Genomic DNA, 18,186 nt, shown 5'->3' on the forward strand with positions numbered 1-18,186 from the left:
GGCGCGGCAACCCTCCTGCAGGGGGGCGCAGGGGAGCCCATCGCCAGGTCCGGGGAGGTCGACGAGGGGGCGAACCCCGCGCACCCCGCTCCCACTGATGCAGGTCTTGGGGTGCAACAGGGTGGCTTTTAACCCTTTCGCTTCCAGAAGTCGTGACACTAACCCCCAGATGGCCTCCGTTAAGGAACCCGCACGCCAGGGCTCTGCGCTCACCCGGTGTGACGAGCTCGGCTGCCAGATGGGGAAACTGAGGCCCACGGAGGGAAGCGACCTGTAGGATGTCCCGCAGGAAATGAGACCCGGTCCTCCAGGCCAGAACTCTCGCTTCTACCTCCTGAGGGCCCCTGCGAGGCACCTTTCGGAAATTCCCGACCGCGGGCCTCCCGAGGCCGGAATCTCCACGCAGTTTGAGCTCCGTGTGGCACGTTGTGAGCTTCCTCCGCAGCTCGTCGCCGGCTTCGCAGCGCCCTGAGAGAGAGGTGAGAGCGGCGCGGACGACACCCTGCATCCTAGAGATAACTTGGGGCGCAGGGCTGGCGGCGGAAGGCGGAGGGCCCGCCGGGAACGCGCTGGCCCTTTAAGGGGGGGACGGAGCGCATGCGCGGCGCGGGCCGGAGTCGAGCCGGGTGGGCGGCGGGCGGACAGGGGACGCGCGCGGCTGGCGGTAGCTGGGCCCTGGGGCGGCGGAGGCGGCGGCCTGAGCCTCGCGGAGCAGCTCAGCGTGGACCTCCCGCTCGGCGGGACTAGCGCAGCCCGCGCTTGCCGAGGCTTTGCCACTCGCCTCCAGCTCCCTCCGCGGGCTGTGGCCGCGCGAGCCTCCGATCTCTCCCTCCCCGTCCGGCGGTCCTTCCTCCTGCCACTCAGCCCGGGCAGCCGGAGCGCGAGAGGACCGCCGCGGAGCATCCTTCGCCCGGCCCGGCCGCGCCACCGCCCATGCCGCAGCCACTCGGAGGCTGCGACCGCGCGGCCGGAGCCCGCCGCTCGGTGACCTCAGCCTGGCCCCTGCGCGCCGCCCGAGTCGGCCCCGCTGAGCCCCCGGCCCCGGAGCGGGACCCGCGCCCCGCGATGGCTCGGCTGGCGCTGCGCGGCGCCGGGTGCCCGCTGTCCGCCCGCTGAGACGCGCCCGGCTCGGGACCGGCTGGGCCTTGGCGCCCCCCGCCGCGCCCTTCCCCCTTCTGGGAGCTGAGCTGCTGCTTCCCGGGGGCGAGGGGACGGGGGCCGAGACAAAGCCCACTTTGTGCGGGGAGTTGGCCGCGGGCGTGGAATGAGCGCGTCGGCGTGCGCCCCCTCCCCGCGCCCAGCCAGCTGTGAGTCTTGGCTCCCAGGCTCGTCGCGTCAGAGAAATCGCGCCCCCTCGTCACCCTCTTGTCCGGGGGTCCCGGCTCCGAGCTGATGCGGCGCGGAGTCCTCTCGGTACCCCCCGGAGCGCGCGCTGCTGTGAGCGTGCGAGATTTTGGAGACGAAATTGTTCTCCAAAACTACGACTTGGGGCACCCGGTTGGCCTGGACCCGGTGCCTTGACCCTCTGTGGCCGCAGGTGTGAGCTGTCTGGCCTCAGTTTCCCTCCGACTTTACTCTGCAAGCCCAGACTGCTGCCCGTCATTGTTCTCGCTGTCAAATGGGGGAGCTTTGTGATGGCTGCCAAGTTGGGGTGTGTTCTCTTTATCCCGTTTTACAAAAAGAACAAAGCCTCTAAGGCTGACCCCGGACCGCCACCTCTCTACCCCCTACTTCACGTTGAGGCACTGATTTTTTTTTTCTTATTGAGTAGTATTTTATTGTACAGGAGCCACGCCCTGGTTTCTTAAAGGCGCCTTGCACTCTGTTTGGCCATGTGTTATCTCTGCAGCTGGTGTGTGGGAGGCCTCCTGTGAGCCACCTATTTTTTTCCTGCCTCCTGATACATACTCCTACCCCCATCAAGGATTCGGGGATGCCAGGGGGGAAGAAGGTGGTCGGGGGTGGCAGCAGCGGTGCTGCCCCCACTGCCGCTGCGGCCCCCTCTGGGGTCAGACGCCTGGAGACCAGTGAAGGAGCCTCAGCCCAGAGAGATGATGAGCCAGAGGAGGAAGGGGAAGAGGACCTGCGAGACGGAGGCGTCCCCTTCTTTGTCAACCGGGGTGGGCTGCCTGTGGACGAGGCCACCTGGGAAAGGATGTGGAAGCACGTGGCCAAAATCCACCCCGATGGAGAGAAGGTGGCCCAGCGGATCCGAGGGGCCACAGACCTGCCCAAGGTAAGCATTGTGTACGTGTGTTGGGGGAGTGGTATATCAGGTTTTAGCGATCTTGGGGCTGGGAGAGCCAAATCACACTTTTCCTTGGTGGGGTAGGGGATCACTGGCATAGTAGCACTTTAAAAATACAAACAGGTTGTGCCTGTCCAGAAGAACTTTCTCTCAACTGCCTTTGAGGTTTTGTGAGATCCACATGCCCTGTTTCCAGGAGGCTTTCTTCCATCCCTTTTTATTTTTTATTATTATTATTATTATTTACTTTTAAAAAGTATTTATTTATTGAGAGAGCATGAGCAAGGAGGGCCGGGCATAGAGAGAGGGAGAGAGAGAATCCCAAGCAGCCTCCATGCTGTCAGTGCAGAGATGACACAGGGCTCGATCTCACAAACTGTGAGATCATGACCTGAGCCAAAATCCAGAGTCAGACACTTAACCAACTGAGCCACCCAGGCGCCTCTTCCATCCCTTTTTAAATACCCATGTTTTGTGGGCAGGGCAGCAGATTAACAAATACACTAATGTGGCTTTACATCTTATTTGCTAAGCCGGTGAACTGTGGGCAGGCACGTAATAAATGACTAGGAGGACACAGGGCTTCAGATGTTGAGAAAATATTTTCATGCCCTATCCCACTGAGTTCTCCAACAGCCTTGTGAAACAAGTGTGGCTTGGGGCCCCATTTTACAGACGGAAAAACTGAAAACTCAGGATCCCACAGCTAGTAAGTGGCAGAGCCAGGACTCAGTCTCAGGTTTTGAAGTTCCATGCCCTCTGCTCTGCTGGACGCTAGATTCAGGGCAGTTAGAAAAAGGTCTGTGGAAACGAGTGAAGTGAGATAATCTTTCGGTGGAGGGCTGGCTCCATGATGGCTGCCCTTCAGCTGCATCACCCATGAAGACTGAGGCTGTGTCTCATTCATCTTTGTCTTTCCAGGGCTTTCTGTGTGCCTGGCACAACACAGGCACTTGCGTGTGTTTGCCAAATGAAAGAGTGCTTGAGACTTACAGGCGTACGGTTAAGACTAAAGAAACACTCTCAGATGCAGAGACCTGAAATGTCCAAAGAAAAGCCCTTTGGGCAAAGGTCAGAGCCCAGCTCTTAGTCGTGCCGGCTCAGTTGGAAAGTAAGGGGGCTCGGGAGAGTGGCAGTTAATGTGGAGTAGACATGGAGATGGCCTGTTTTGTTTCATTTCTACCAAGTTATTGGTAGAGCCATCAGAAATTGTCTTCTTGGAAAAGAGAATTCAGAGGTTGAAGGCTGAACAACAGCCCAGTATTTCCAAGGGAAATAAGATGGCTATGTAATTGCCCTATGTATAAACTTGAAATTTATTAAGCTAGTCCCCCATGATTGGACATGGTGTCTAATATTTTATTCTTAAGATGAACACTGTGGTGAAAATTCTAAAACATAAATTTGGGGGTCCATCCTTGGTTATTTCCTTGGGATAAATTCCTGGAAAGGAAGCACCGTGCCAAAGAATATGGATGTTGGTTTTGATCACCCACCTGTCTGTGTGAACTCAAGCAGGCCCTCAGCCCATTTGAGCCAGTTTTCTCATCTGTACAATGGAGGGGATTGTGGTCAAAGTTAAATGAGAGACTATGCGTTAAAGCATTTCACCAACGGTAAAGTCTCAAGCCAGTAGTTGTTACTGGATGTCCATTTCCTCTTTTTTCAAATCTTTCCTCCGGAAGCCGGGAGGCTCGACTTCACTCGGCATCTGTAGCCCTAGGGCCAGAGCCACACGCCTCTCCCACAGCAGCAAGCTGGTGATTAGCAGACAGTCTCCCGCCACCTTGCTTATATTTAAATCAGGCTGTGTGAGAGCGTGAAGGGTTCCCTGCAAAACTGTTACCACTCCTGAAGACTAAAATAAGTCAACGGATTCATGAGCCACCGGTCTGTAATGTCATCTTGTCATCTTTAGCCATCACATGTAGGAAAGACACCCATGAAGAAATGAAGCCAGTATCTGGGTGGTGGGGGTTTGGAGATGTCAAGACTGACAGGAGTGTGGTGGGAGTGGAAGGAGTCTTGAGAGCAGACTGGAAAAATTCTAAACTGGCCCTCAAACCACGGGACTGATGTCACAGGCAGAGGACCTACATGTCTGTACGAGGTTCCTTTTGGACCTCAGCCCAGAGTAGAAAAGTGGAGTCTGGGAGGCACCGGTGGCTGGATCCCAGAGTGTCAGCGGCAGGGAGGACGACCACTAGGCTGGCCCCTCCCCGCGTGGCCATGCCCTTGGCATTCTCCGCAAAGGTCACATCATGGTGGGCCCAAGAGCTGTTTTGTTGGGAGAGCGTAATGTTTTAAAAGATCACTCGAGCCAAAATGTATAATTGGGAGATTTCACATAAAGATCCAGATTTTGGGCATCTTTTCAGAAAATGAGAAGATCTGGGAACAGAATCTATGATCCCACATAGCAGCTGGCAGCTGGAGCTGAGGAGGGGTCCCCCCTCCTCCAATTGGCCACAGTCCCCACCACCGCCTCGCCGCCTGCCTTCCCCTGTGTGCTGCTTGCCCCTGCCCCTGCCCCTGCGGGCAGTTCAGTCTGGGAGCCCTGCAGTGTCGTGTGATAAAAAGAGCTTGGCAGAAAAATCCAACACATTCAAATCCTAGTTCTCGCATAGCTGTTTTTGTGAGGAAGGCATGTGACCTCCTTGTGCCTCAGTTTCCTCGGCTGTAAAATGGGGATAATAGCAATACTGGTGTCTGAGGGACTTGGGGAGGAGGTGATGAAGCCAGGCACGTGAAACAGGTGAGCATGTCATGTGGACCCAGCCAATGGAGCAAGGACTGAGGGTGCAGCGGTCACCCCACAGGTGCTTTAGGGGAACATCCTTTAAGAGGATGATACAGTTTGTTGAAGGACAGCCATTTCTAAAAGGATCTCAGGTCCAGGAATAGTTTGTGTTCTTTCATAAGAATCTCTCCTTGATGTTCCAAGCTGTCACCACCTTTAAAAGCTCAGTGGCCACTCATCCCAGACCCAGCTGCTGAAGGTCTTCTGACTGTGGCTCTGGCCACGGAGCTCCTGCAGAATGGGAATTTGGACACCTCCTCCAAAAAGGTAACCCTGCCGGCGGCCTCGGCCTGTGCTGACCAATCACTTTGGCACACGCTGTAATGACACCGAGCAGGAATTGAGCCTTCGCTGCACGCCAGCCCCTGTTCTAAGCACATAGCATCTCATTTATGCTATGAAATTGTTTCTCTTACGCTGCCCATTTCACAAACGAGGCATCTGAGGCACAGAGGGATGTTAAGGAACTAGATGCCAGACAGCGGATGGCAGAGCTGGGATTTGGATAGTGATGGTCTGGTTCCAGAGCCGGCTCCATCGACCTCCAGGCTGTCCTGCCTCTTGCCCCCACATCCATCTGCGGGCTGTTGCACCTCCCCCAAGCATTCTCATTGTGCAGGGCTGACATGGCCTCCACCAGAAAGAATGTCTTATAGAATCCAGGACTTTAGGGATAATCCTTGGCCTTGGTAGTGGGGAAGAAGTTGTCCCCAGAGAGATCTGGGTAGTAGATCTCACTCACTGCCATGTAGCCCACTTAATCCCACCCCTTGACCCCTCCTGGCTCCCGGTTTGTAGGTGGGGGCCGGGGGGGGGGCAAATCCGGGCTCCCAGTCCTAAAGCGGACCTGGTTGTTTGGATGTACAGAATCCTGCTTATTCGTTTTGAGCGAATGAGTGTGTGCGTGAACATTCAGAAGGATGGGGTCTGCACTGATGCACACAAGTTAACGTGAGTCATGCAGCTGGCCAGACGGCTCCTTCCAGCTAAGCCTCAGTGGTGGCAGTCTTTGAGGCCCTGCTTGTGAATCCCACGTCTTTTTCTTTGCCTCTCTTGGAGTCATTTCCTTGTCCCAGAGTGACAAGTCCCTAGGTTCTCCGTCAGGATGGCAGGTGATACCCTGACCCAGGGCCGGCTCTGGTGAACGTAGCTCCCTCCTTGTTTGGAGTGTCCCAAGGGAGGGCATATTTTCCGTCTCTATCCAGAGCTCCTGCAAGTCCCCACATGGCCTCACTTGAGAAGGGGATGACCCGTTTGCTTCTCAGGGACCTTCCACCTGAGGAGGTCAGGCACCATGCTGTTCACAGCACAGTGTGAAGGAATTTTTCCAGTTCCTCTTCCACCTCCCCGCTAACCCGTATGCTGACACAGGGGGAGGCTGGGCTAGGCCCTCAGAGAGTTCTGGAGCTCATCTGGCAGAGTGGTCAGGAAGAGGGAGAGGCCCCCCCCACCGCCGCCCCGTCCTGGGGCTTTTATCCCCCTGGTGACTGTAAGTTGTGGCATCGGTTTGGGCAGCAGTGTAATGGAAAAGGGGAAATAGCTTCCTCCAGAGAGAGGGGTCAGCTGCTCGGGACTGCCCAGACAGGAAGAAGGGGACCGGCAAGGAAGGGACAGGAAGTTCATGCAGAACTGTGCTCCGGACATGCCCAGCCGGGCCTTCCCCCCTGCATCTTTACCCTTTAGAGCCAGTAGGGGTCTGTCATAGCTTGTCCTGTGTCCCAGTCATCAGCGGCACCCCAGACGTGAGTGTGCGGTGGTCACTGGTGTGTCGCCTCCCTCCACATGAGGGCCCCAGACATTGTAGCCCCGTCGTCGTTTAAAAGGCTGTGCCCTGTGGGCTCAGCTTCTCACTGCAGGGAGAACCTCCCCCACCCTAGCCCTGCCCCAAGTTCACACAGGGCGCCTGCTTTGCCCTTTCCCTCGCACATAACCCCTATCCATGCAGACTGACACCCTCAGCGGCCCCAGCCTGACGGGTGGGCTCCATGTGAACTGAGGGCGCCGCTGGGCGGAAGCCTCAGGGGGAGCAAGAGAGACCTCTCTGTGAGGAGACTGAGGCCACCTCCCAGCAGGATATCCTGGTGGCCAAGGGGGAGCCCCGACAGGTGGGCCTTATTCCTGGAAGTCTGCTGCTTCCGCCTGGAGGAGTTCTGTAGCCCCAGAGGGCCCCCAGCTGGTGCCTGTCTGGGCCACCTCAGCCTCACTGGCTTGATGCGGCCAAACTGCAGGCTCCCTGGGCCTGAGAAGGGGGCCTGGGGCCTGGGGCACACAGCTGTGCAGTGCCTCTTTCCTGGAGACTGCCGGCTGCGGGTCTGCGGCTCCTGACCTGAGTCCTGGCAGCCGGGCAGCCCACGGGTTCTGGCCATCAGGAGGTGCCTGCCTGGCACCCCCCCACCCCATCTCCCCGCTTCCTGGGCCGGGCACTGGAAAGTCTATTCTGGTGAGGAGGAGAGCCCAGTTACCTGGTTGCTCATGTTGCTTGCAGACGTGGAGCTGGCAGGAAGCAGGGTGTGGAAGGGAGAACATGGCCAAAGCAGCCAGGCCATGGCAAGCAGATCCATGGCAAGACCTGTCCCGAAACATGTCCCTCCTGCCGGGCAGCGCTGACCTCCTCAGCAGTCCAGCTCGAAGCTGGAGGGCCTGTGCCTTCCCATGTGCTCTGATCCTGGGGCGCACTCCCCCCCCCCCACGGGAGGGGCATCCAGCCCAGGCAGGGCAGGGAAGGAAGGGGACACCAGGTAAATTAGTTTTGATCCAGCACTTGAACCAGAGCAAATCCCGAATGCAAGTGAACTTAACCCCAATATTGACATTCTTGTTAAGCCTTGAAGTTGATGAATTCAAATTGTTAACAACTTGAAGTTATTACAATTCAAAACAGCTGGTGAGGCAACCTATGTTTTTCTAAAATTATTACAGAAGCATAAAATTCAAACCTCGACAGAAGCTCCAAATGAGGAATGCCGTCAAGTGCCAGGAAGGAGAGAAATGGCCATGATGGGGGCCTGACCGGAGTCTCTGGCAGGAGTTGCCAAGGACAGAGGCTCGGGATAGGACAGAAGGGGGAGGCCATCTTTGGGTGGTGGCTTCTCTGGGGGCTAATCCTGGGTGTCGGGTGGCTGGAAGCTCCGGGGTGAGCCTCCCTGTAATGACCAGCGCTCTTTCTCGGTCCCTAGATTCCCATACCGAGTGTGCCTACGTTCCAGCCCTCCACGCCCGTCCCTGAGCGCCTGGAAGCTGTGCAGCGCTACATCAGGGAGCTGCAGTATCCTCCCTGGTTCAGGGTCATGGCCACCATCTGGCTGGCATGCTGGTCCAAACACCCAAGTGGGGCTTTTTTCAGACAGGGCTGGAGAGGCATCAGCAGAGCAGCCGGATCCCACAGCTCCCAAGAGTGCCACTCACAGGTGACCTCTGTGTCCATCTCGTGGTGCCAGCACAGCCTGACTGCTGGAGGGTTTTATCTGATGAATGCCAGACCCACTCGGGCCTCCCTACCCACCCACCCCCCCCCCCACTCCTCCTCCTCTGCATGACAGGGCAATGTCTTCTAAGCGACCCGCTGGTGGGATGGCCGTGTCTCGGGCCGCCAGCACAGACCCTCCTCTGCTGTCCATCCAGACCCAGTAGGAGAACGGAGCAGCTCCCGCGGGGCTGTTTAAAAGCTGTTTCATAAGCAATAAGTGGGGGGCAGATGGGGGAGAACAAGGATTTGACACTCCAGGAGGTAACTTCCACATCTTGGAACATTCTCCTAGTCCTTTGCCTTTCTCTCCCCTGGTAGGGGGCCGGCTGCCTAGCATGGAAAGACCTGGCCCCTCTGAGCCTGGTTCCCCGGGGTCCCTGCTCTGGGCCTCTCCATCCCCCTGTGCCTGCTCAGAGCTGTGTGTCCTGAGTCCTCTCCCTAGGCCCTTCTAGCTGCACATGTGACAGGGATGGAAGGACCAGGCATGGGTCCTGAGCAGGAGAAAAGACAAGCTCGTTAATGGAAATTGGGTCCGGTCCTTCCATTTCCCAGTGGGGAAGCTGTGGCCCAAAGAGGGGACGCCTTTGGCTCAGGAGCACCGCCCAGCACTTTGGTTGCGTTGGACCCCTGCTCCAGCCCGCTCTCTGTTCACGCTGCTTGCTTCTCGGCTGGTTGGAAAATGGGAGTGTGCTGCAGAGGGCTGTCCACTGCTCAGTCTCCCCTCAGGTGCTCTCCTCTGCTCTCAGATGTTCCAGTCTTCAGCATCCTCCAAGGTACCTTGTGGAAGCACTTTGTGGGGTTCTTACCCAGCCTGCACCCCAGGAGTGCTGGGCCCCAGAACTTGGGGATGGGTGGGGACAGAAGGGCACAGCTCTTCCAGAACAAGCTAGGAAGCCCTTAACTGGCACCTGCAGGTACAATCACACAGGGACACAGTTCTTTGAAATTAAGAAGAGCAGACCTCTGACAGGGTAAGTTTGGGGAACACCCTGTCCCTCTGCATCCAGGCTACTAGTGCCCCCAGGTGGGCTGGAGCACCTGGGGAGAGCCTCTGGTCGGAAGCTTATGAGGCAGGGAGGGACACCTCCCAGGGGAGCCAGCCAGTAGGGGCAAGTACCACTGTGGGGCTCTAAGGTTGTCGTACAGAGGGACCCTCTGGCCGAGATGGATATCCAGGGCCTCCTTGATGGAAACCCCAACATCTGTGCTGAGCTATGTGGGGTGATGGGCAGCCCCCCCCCCCCAGTTTTCTTTGGTGATGACAGAGGGTGGTCCCAGGTAGATGTCCGTACGTGAGCCGCCATTTTTTTTTTTGTTTTAATTTTTTTTTAAACGTTTATTTATTTTTTTGAGACAGAGAGAGACAGAGCATGAATGGGGGAGGGTCAGAGAGAGAGGGAGACACAGAATCTGAAACAGGCTCCAGGCTCTGAGCAGTCAGCACAGAGCCCGACGCAGGGCTCGAACTCACATACCGCGAGATCTGACCTGAGCCGAAGTCGGACACTTAACCGACTGAGCCACCCAGGCGCCCCCCTTTTTTTTTCTTTAATAAGAATTGAGCCTGGCAGGAGAGAGCCAGCCCTCCCGTTCTCTCCTTTCTCTGCAACTGCCTGCATCCTCCCCGTTGCAGGGCACCTGTATGTTGCCCCACTTGCCTTGCTGGACTCCATCCTAGTCATTTAGTACAAGGTCCAGGGTCTGAGAAGCAGGGACCCCTGGGAGAGAAGCTTGCATCTCTCTGTTGCCCTTCCTTCACCCCATGCAGACCTCTAGCGGTTTTACCCCAGAGAAGCCCCAAGGGCAGAGCAGAGTGAAGAGCGAACACCACAGCTGGGTCTGGGGGCTCAGTCGAAAGCTGCGTGCAGGCTTAAAATCCTGTGTTTCAGAAATTAACTTGAATTTTACATCTTCACATATAGTCTGTCCATGTTTGCTTTCTTACGAAAACTACTTAAAATGGTTTGTTTGCTAAACTGTTTTGTTACCCTCTCTCCAAACCCCTGGGTAGAATCCAGCCTCCCTAACACAGAAGCTTTGCTCTTGTTGTCCCGTGGTTGCCGTGTGCTGGGAGCCCAGCTCCAGCCTCGGTGGGATGGTGGGATGTAGGAATCCAACACCCTCCTGAGCAAAGCCAGTGGCCGGGCTGCATTCCCAGGCCTGGGAGCAGCATTTGGCGAGGAGGAAGGAAACAGCCTCAGGGATAGGCTGTCTTGAAGTGGCCTGAATTGCAAGTTCAGGAGCAGACCAGGGAGTCGCTGGGCAGTTAACTGCCTGAGATCCTGTGTCTCTGCCCTGGGCAGCTGGCCAGCTGTGGGGGAGCAGTTGTAATCAATTACAAGCTCTTCGGAGAAGCCATGGTTGAGTCAGGGGTGTTCACTGTGCTCCGGAAGGGACAAGAGCAATGCCAACATCCCCAGCATCCTTGGTATGCTTTCCCACCAGCCCCTGCAACACCGTCTTCATAAAAGGCTCCCAGCCTGGTGGGTGTCAATGATCTGCCTACCAAGGCACAACCCCCATTCATGCTCCCCTCTCCCAGAAGTCTTTGGAGCCAGAGTCTGGGGTGGGAGGAGGAAGTGAAAGGAGGGGAGGGGAGGAGAGAAGGAAGGGGACTCCTTCTTTATTTTCAGTGGCTGCCTCTTTTCTCCCCCCTTAGGCTCAGGACAGACTTGGAGGGGTGGGCAGGTGCTGGGCCCGAGCTGGAAGGGAGGGAGCTGTCGGTCCTGTCACACTTCTAGACTTGCTTCCTCCTTCTGACCACCCCCTACCAGACTGGAGAATCTGTCCTCAGTGTTCTGCCTCCCTCCCCCCAGGCTGATGGACCTGGCCAAGGAGATGACCAAAGAGGCTCTGCCAATCAAATGCCTGGAAGCCGTGATCCTGGGAATGTATCCTTCCTTGGCCCTTGGAGACTAGGGGCGGGTGGGCTTAGCCCTTCTGAGCCTCAGCTTCCTCCTCTGGAAGAGGAGGGCTGGATGAGCTTCAGAGCCCTCCCAGCAGTCATGAACTTGGTCCCAAAGTGAAGGAGCTCGAGGGGGAGCTCAGTCCCCAACGACTCAGTTGCTAACTTTCCAGGCCCACCGGGCAGCTCTTTTCTGAGTCCTCTGGACACCATTACTGTGTTCTCTGAACCCCAAATCAAGGCACACTGTCTCACAAAGGCTCTTGTGCCATTTCTGAGAACCAGACAGTCTGGGAGAAGCCATTTGAATGCCCAACTGTTGGCATTTGCAGGACATGTTGATTTGTAGAGATGTTAGATGGGGTCTTTGAAATAGAACTGGCTTAAAAAAAAAAAAAAAAGTTTCTTGGTCACCCCCATCCAAAGGGCAGAACTGAGGCCTATAGCTGGGTCATCGGGTATCTAGGTGGGACAGACAAGCCCCTGATCAGAGCAGGAGGGAGACTGGTGTTCGTGGCCAGTTCTGTGTTCTAGGAGTCCATGCCTCAGCTCTAGCCTTTTGTTTTGTTTTATTACAGAAAAATTTAAGCTTGTACAAACAGAACAATATAATGAATCCCATGTGCCCAATCACTCAGTCTTACCAGTTCAAGGCTTATGTTGATTCTCCTCTGCCCACCCCTCCCATCTCCCCCTATCCATAGTACCTACCCGCTCTTAAACATTCTGTCTGCCTCCCCACCGTCCCCGGGCCCCGATGTAGGTGCCTGGCTTAGTGCTACAGAGAGGGCAGCAGGGGAGCTACCTAACAGAACAAGGGGTCCACTCCCTGGGACAGGTCGAGGAGGAAGGAGAACACGGTGGTCAGGCCAGGAACACAGCTCCCCTGAGGAGGATTGTCATCTGAGGGAGGCATTCCCCCCACCCCTCAGGGACATACCTACCTTAAATTGTACAAAGGAACTACAGGCCCACCTCCTCAGTCCCCTCCCGCAGAGGCCCCAGGAGCTCACTCCTGACAAGCTTTGCCCTGTCCGAAGGGTTCTTTGTCGGGATGTGCCTGAGAACTGATTCAGGCCACTGCCAGTGCCTCCGTCATGCTCCCACATCCTCTTCTTCAGGGGCCACGCACACCAAAGTGGAGACGAGACGGAGAGAGACGGCTTCCTCCCCACTGTGCTCACGGAAAGCTGGTCCAGGCAGGATTATGTGGTCCCAGAGGCCTCTCAGAGGTTACCTCGTGGCTCTTGGACAGGAAGATGACAAGAGCAGCTCCCATCTGGACTGGAGCCCCTCAGCATCCCCACAGAACTGCCACTGTCTCCTCGTTTGTTGTGCACACGGTGGACGCTATACTGAGTTTGTTCCCGTGTCTCTTCCTCGCTGCTCCCTGAGCCTGTTGTGCCTTGTTCATCTATGCGTCCTCAGACACTTGCAAGGAGTTGGGCTCAGGAAGCACGGTAGTGACTGACAGCATAGACTTTAGGGTCAGGCCGACCCGGACGTGAACCCTAGCTCCGCAGCTTCACCGTGTGACCCCAAGCTCATTCCTTAACGTCTCTGAGCCTTGGAGCCCCCTCTGCAAAAGGGCACGACGGTAGTGTCTGTCTCACAAAGTTGTTAGGACAACTGAACAAGTCACTGCGAATAGGACCCTTGGCACAGTGTCTGTTCGGGGTATCTGCTCCAAGCTTTTATCCGTTCATCTTCTTCTACTCATGTGTTCAAGAAGAGTTTATTGAGTAACTGTTAGGTGCCTGGCTCCATGCTGGTCCCCAGACAGGCATCAGGGAACATGGTCACACAAGGTCTCAGCTCTCAGAAGTTTGCATTCCGGCAGGGGAGACAAACACAAGCAAGCAAACAAAGAAGCCAGATCATTACCGAGTGTGGGGGTGTGTCCCGGAGAAAAGAAACAGGAGAGCTGACTTGGATTAGAAGGGGAGGTCAGCCATGACAGCTAAGCCTGAGGTGTGACAGGAGCAGGCCAAGGCACACGGGGAACAGCCCTGCGGTGGAAGGGAGGAGCTGGTGCAGAAGGTGCTCAGTGGGAAATCCAGGTGGATGGAGCGACTGCACGGGCAGGGCAGGCGGGGTGCGAGGTCGGAGTGGGCAGCTGGTCCCGGTGGTGCCGGCCTCCTAGGCCAGGCCGACGGGCGTTTTGGTGGGCAGGCATGTGTGTCCTTTGGCAGGGCGTGGGGGCAGCGAGGGAAAGAGAAGTGTCTGCGTCTGGAGGGATGTATGTGTGACAGAGAAAACGGGAGAGTGTGTCTGAGAGCGAATGTAGGGGCCGGCGAGGGGAAATGTGTGTGACTGGTGGAAGGAGGGTGCGGGTGGGGGGCCCCTCTCGTTCCTCCTTCCGCCACGGGGACCCTGGAGAGCCCTGCAGTCTGGAGTTAGCTATTCATACTTTGTGAGCCCCGCTTGACATCATGACAGCGGCCACTAATCGCTGGGCGCCTTGCCCAGCCGGTGACTTTATTGGGCACCTACTGCATGCTCGGCTCCAGGCGGGGTGCAGGGGGCGGGGGCGGGCTGTGGAGTCGGGCCAGACACGGGGTGTCCCCCAGGAGCCAGGGTGGAGGGGCCCCGCGGGGTGCGCCGACCCCGCGCCTCTCGCCGCTGTTTCCTTAGCCGGGCTGGCGGGCGCAGTTACCTCACCAACAGCATGCCCACCCTGGAGCGCTTCCCCATCAGCTTCAAGACCTACTTCTCAGGGAACTACTTCCGCCACATCGTGCTGGGGGTGAACTTCGGCGGCCGCTACGGGGCGCTGGGCATGAGCCGGCGCGAGGACCTGATGTACAAGCCGCCGGCCTTCCGCACGCTCAGCGAGCTCGTGCTGGACTACGAGGCCGCCTACGGCCGCTGCTGGCACGTGCTCAAGAAGGTGAAGCTGGGCCAGTGCGTGTCCCACGACCCGCACAGCGTGGAGCAGATCGAGTGGAAGCACTCCGTGCTGGACGTGGACAGGCTGGGCCGCGAGGACTTCCGCAAGGAGCTGGAGCGCCACGCCCGCGACATGCGGCTCAAGGTCAGTGCCGGCGCCCACCCTCCGCCCGGCTGTGGGAGTGGAAGGGCCGCCGCCGCTTCTCCAGGGAATGCCACCAATCCCCTCACCTCGGCCCCCACCCCAGCAGAGGTGGCGTGAGGCTCCAGGGCGTGATAGGGGTGAACCGGCTACCGTTGCTCCTTGTTGACACCGGGCCGGGGAGGGCCCTGGAAGGAGGCAACGGGTGAGCTGGCTGTGGGCAGAGGGCAAGTCCAGAACCTGGGGAGAAGGGCAGGGGTAAGACCCTCCGTGGAGCCGTTGGTTGGGAAGCCATGGGCTGTCGGGAGGGAAAGTAGGGCCAGGTGCAAGCAGCCTCCATCAGTCTTGTGTCCTGACTCTTGAGTACCCAACCCCCACATTCAATAAAGGACTGGGAGGAAGTCAGAAAAAGGAAGAAGTCATGCCATGGGAAGACAATGAGGATGTTCCTTCTCCCTCTTTCCTACCTGCAATGAAGGGGGGGGGGGGGGTAGTACCCCAGCAGGTGGGCCAAGCTGCTGAGAAGCTCGCCCCCACCCAGCCTTACAGTGAACAGATGGTGGTCTCTTTTTGGGTCCCCCTGGACCAGGGTACCTCCCCTGGAGCCTGCCTGGGCTCTCCTGGGTTCAGCCCCTCCCCATTGCTTGTTCACTATTGAACCCAGGAGGCCGGCTGGTGGCAGGTGGGAGCTGTTTTCAGGGCACGAAACTGAAGTGCAGGTCGCCCAGTAGCTTCCTCACAGGTGGTGAGGAGGTGGGACAGGAGCTCAGTCTAGAAATAGGAAATGCAGGCATGTCCACAGGTGCCCCGGCAGGGCGTGTCAGAGCTCAGCTGGCCCCGCCTTGCCAGGCCTCAGGCCTGACCTTGTGCGGTGACCACACCTTTCCCCAGGGTAGAAGCCAGCTGCGGTGACCTTGCTTGGCTCTCGGGGGCTGGCCCTCCCCTGCATATCACCAGTTGCCCAGCACCCTAGCTTCTGCTGCTGGACTAGTACTGGGCTTCAAAGCGGGCTGGACCTAGAGTTGGAGCCAAGAGTTCCCTATGCTTTAGCACTGTGATTCCCAATCTATTTGGCACTCAGGACTCCCCAAGTTATTTGTCCCCCTCTAGCACCCCCACGCTGTGTTTTGAGAATTCCGGTCAAGCTAACCATGCTGTATAAAAGGGGATTCAGTCGCTTTTCTCATTTTTTCCTTTATTGTACATAGCCGCCAGTCTGAGCTTCTGCTCGTCTTGAGATAGCCAATGTTCCCCTTGGGGCTGGTAGATCCCACCCAGAGCTCGGACATAGGCTGCTTCCCCAGCTGTCACGTTTGTCTGGCATGGGTAAATGGCCCTTTTCCTGAGGGCTTCTTACAACAGCACAAAGCTCAGTGACTTGCCCGTAAGTGCAGGCTGTCCTGCAGAGGAAGCTCTGCCCGGCAGCTTTAGTTCCTGGGAAACAGGTTCGGGATGACCCTGCAGACAGGGCAGTCTCAGGGCTTTTGGCTTGGACAAGGCAGGAGAGGCTCTAGGGAAGCCTTAGGTGAGACTTTGTTTCTTCCTCCACACCAAGATTGGCAAAGGGACTGGCCCTCCCTCCCCCACCAAGGACCGGAAGAAGGACGTTTCCTCCCCACAGAGGGGCCAGTCCAGCCCCCACCGCAGGAACAGCCGCAGCGAAAGGCGGTGAGGGATGGGGTTGTGCCTGGGGGGTGGGGGGATGCTGGTGAGGGACCTGGGGGAGCCTGAAGAAGGCTTTTCTCTCTCATCTTCTAGATCCCCACATTTTCTCACCCTTTTCCCACCCTTCCTTTTTTGGCCCCCACCAGAGGCAGGCGATGTAGGTTTGGTGGGTTTAGGCGTTTGTGTTGCTACCTCCTGGTAGAAGTGCTGTCCCGTTTCCCCGGAGAAAATGCCACTCACTGGCCCACTGGCTACTCCATGCTCTCGCCAGAGCCAGAGGACCCACACAGAGGGTCTAAGATAGCTCGTGTGGGAGGGAGGGAGGGTGGGAGGGGTGGGCCCCTGTCAGACAGGGAACTCTCCCAGTGGTTAGGAGAGGTTAACATCAGATTGCGGCTAGCAGGCCACGTTGACTGTGACTTTGCCCCTGCGAGAAACATCCCATTAAAATACCAGGCTGCCTCCTCTGGTGTGTCCCCTACATGTGGGTCTGGCTCTTGATTTAGTATCGTCATTCAGGAGCCACAGCTCGGGGATGATTAAGGGGCACAAGCAGGCCTCTGATATGCAGTGTCATTCGCTTGGACCTAGGCAGCTTTTGTAGAGAACAGATTCCCCACGCAGAGAGGCACACAGTTCAGCTGTTACAGCCAACCGCGGATTAGGGGACCCCCAGCAAAGAGCAAGAGCCTGCAAGAGAGTGGAGGGACCACACTCAGGACAGCACAGGCAGGACAGGGTTCCAGAAACACACTTCCACGTGGACTTTACTGCTGCATTTGGGGCACCTTGAAGAAGGGAGGGGGAGTGACCAGGAGCAGCCACTGCTTGTTCCCTCCTCCCCCACCTCCCTGCCAAGCCCCTCACCCTTTCTCCATTCTCTTTTCCTTGCAGGCCATCGGGTGAGAAGAAGCCTTCTGAGCCCAAAGCCATGCCGGACCTCAACGGGTACCAGATTCGGGTGTGAGGCACGTGGCAGTGCCCAGCCTCACCACTTCTGGCTGGGATCCATCTGCCAGAACCAGCCTCATTCGTGGGGAGGGAGGGGCTGGTGACCGGGCAGGGTGGGAGGCAGCAAGAAGAGCCTGTCCCAGCTCAGCCACCCAAGCTGCTGCTCCTCCCGCTGGGCCAAGCCCCCTAACTTTGGGCCAAGAAGCAGTTAGTATTTTCTTTGGAGTTTTTAACCCAGTAACTGAAGTTTAAGGGATTGGGGGAAAACAAAACTAATGGATCTGCCGGTGGCTGGAAGGCCAGTGCTTAGGACATCTAAGTGCCACAAGGCTGAGCAAGGAGGGGGTTGCTGGCTCTGCTGGTATCCCTCTGGGATTTGAGTCCATCTTACCTGTGGGAAATTTCCCGGCCCCCTAAGCCTGTGGCAGGATGGGGGTGGGGAAGGGGGAGGGACGGAGGTGTTCCTCCAGTTCTGTCTGCCCTGGCAGAATCTTGAGCCAGGGAACGGGAAGCAGGGTAGAAATCATCCTGGGAAAGGTCTGTGTGGCCAATATGAGGAGCTTGGCACAAGGCCACATCTGCCCCAAGAGCAGAGTCCATGGCCCAGGACAGCCCTGTGCACTTGTGGCCCATGGACAGTGCTGTGTGGGCTGTAGGAGAGCCCAGGAGAGACCACTGGGGGAGGAAATCCCAGGCCCAGCTCCCACCTAGTCTCCTTACTTAGCCCAGCTCTGCCTGCTGCTGAAGCCCGGGGGGCTCCCTGCAGAGGGGCTGAGCCTTGCCAAAGGCCCAGAGTTGCCCTGGGCTCAGCATGACTGTAGGGACTGAGCAGACCCAGTGGGTCCAGGAAGCATGGCTGGGGACAGAGTAAGACACTTGGGCCTGGGGCTATCCCCTGGCAGTCCTGTCCCCAAGGGTGGGGGTGAGAGGCACTGCTACTCCCCCCTTTCTATTACCTCAGTCCTTGCTGTGAAAACAAAGACCAGATCAGGATGCTTGTGCCTCATGCCTGTCTCCCCTCATTTAGCAACCTGTATAGGTTTGGGGGTACCAGTGATGATCAGATTTGTTGCATGTGGCTTGTCAGGGAAGAATCTGAATAGCTGGAGACTACACAGTC

The 18,186-nt window shown here is 57.3% G+C and overlaps 1 protein-coding gene across 4 annotated transcripts; it reads left to right on the top strand.

The window, feature by feature from the left end:
* Positions 1–672: 672 nt before the first annotated feature.
* Positions 673–17,434, top strand: VASH1 (vasohibin 1). 4 transcript variants are annotated; one of them, XM_042990200.1, is made up of 8 exons: positions 673–2,236; positions 5,193–5,315; positions 8,225–8,313; positions 9,426–9,485; positions 11,331–11,405; positions 14,072–14,453; positions 16,006–16,118; positions 17,010–17,434. In XM_042990200.1, exons 1-8 carry the CDS (start codon positions 1,934–1,936, stop codon positions 17,080–17,082), a joined length of 1,218 nt encoding a protein of 405 aa, XP_042846134.1. In that variant the 5' UTR covers positions 673–1,933; the 3' UTR covers positions 17,083–17,434. The 4 variants fall into 4 exon arrangements, with proteins under 4 accessions (XP_042846134.1, XP_042846135.1, XP_042846136.1 ...); XM_042990201.1 differs by having other exon boundaries at positions 9,429–9,485; XM_042990202.1 differs by lacking the exon at positions 5,193–5,315.
* The last annotated feature ends 752 nt before the right edge of the window (positions 17,435–18,186 follow it).

Source organism: Panthera tigris, chromosome B3 (genome assembly GCF_018350195.1).
Source record: "Panthera tigris isolate Pti1 chromosome B3, P.tigris_Pti1_mat1.1, whole genome shotgun sequence".
NCBI lineage: Eukaryota > Metazoa > Chordata > Mammalia > Carnivora > Felidae > Panthera > Panthera tigris.

Bases quoted from the DNA above. Each gene is read 5' to 3' on its own strand.
- VASH1 (XM_042990200.1), top strand. From the start codon at position 1,934: ATGCCAGGGGGGAAGAAGGTGGTCGGGGGTGGCAGCAGCGGTGCTGCC. The intron at 14,454-16,005 runs GTCAGTGCCGGC...CTCCACACCAAG, and splicing joins CCCGCGACATGCGGCTCAAG to ATTGGCAAAGGGACTGGCCC. The intron at 16,119-17,009 runs GTGAGGGATGGG...TTTTCCTTGCAG, and splicing joins AACAGCCGCAGCGAAAGGCG to GCCATCGGGTGAGAAGAAGC.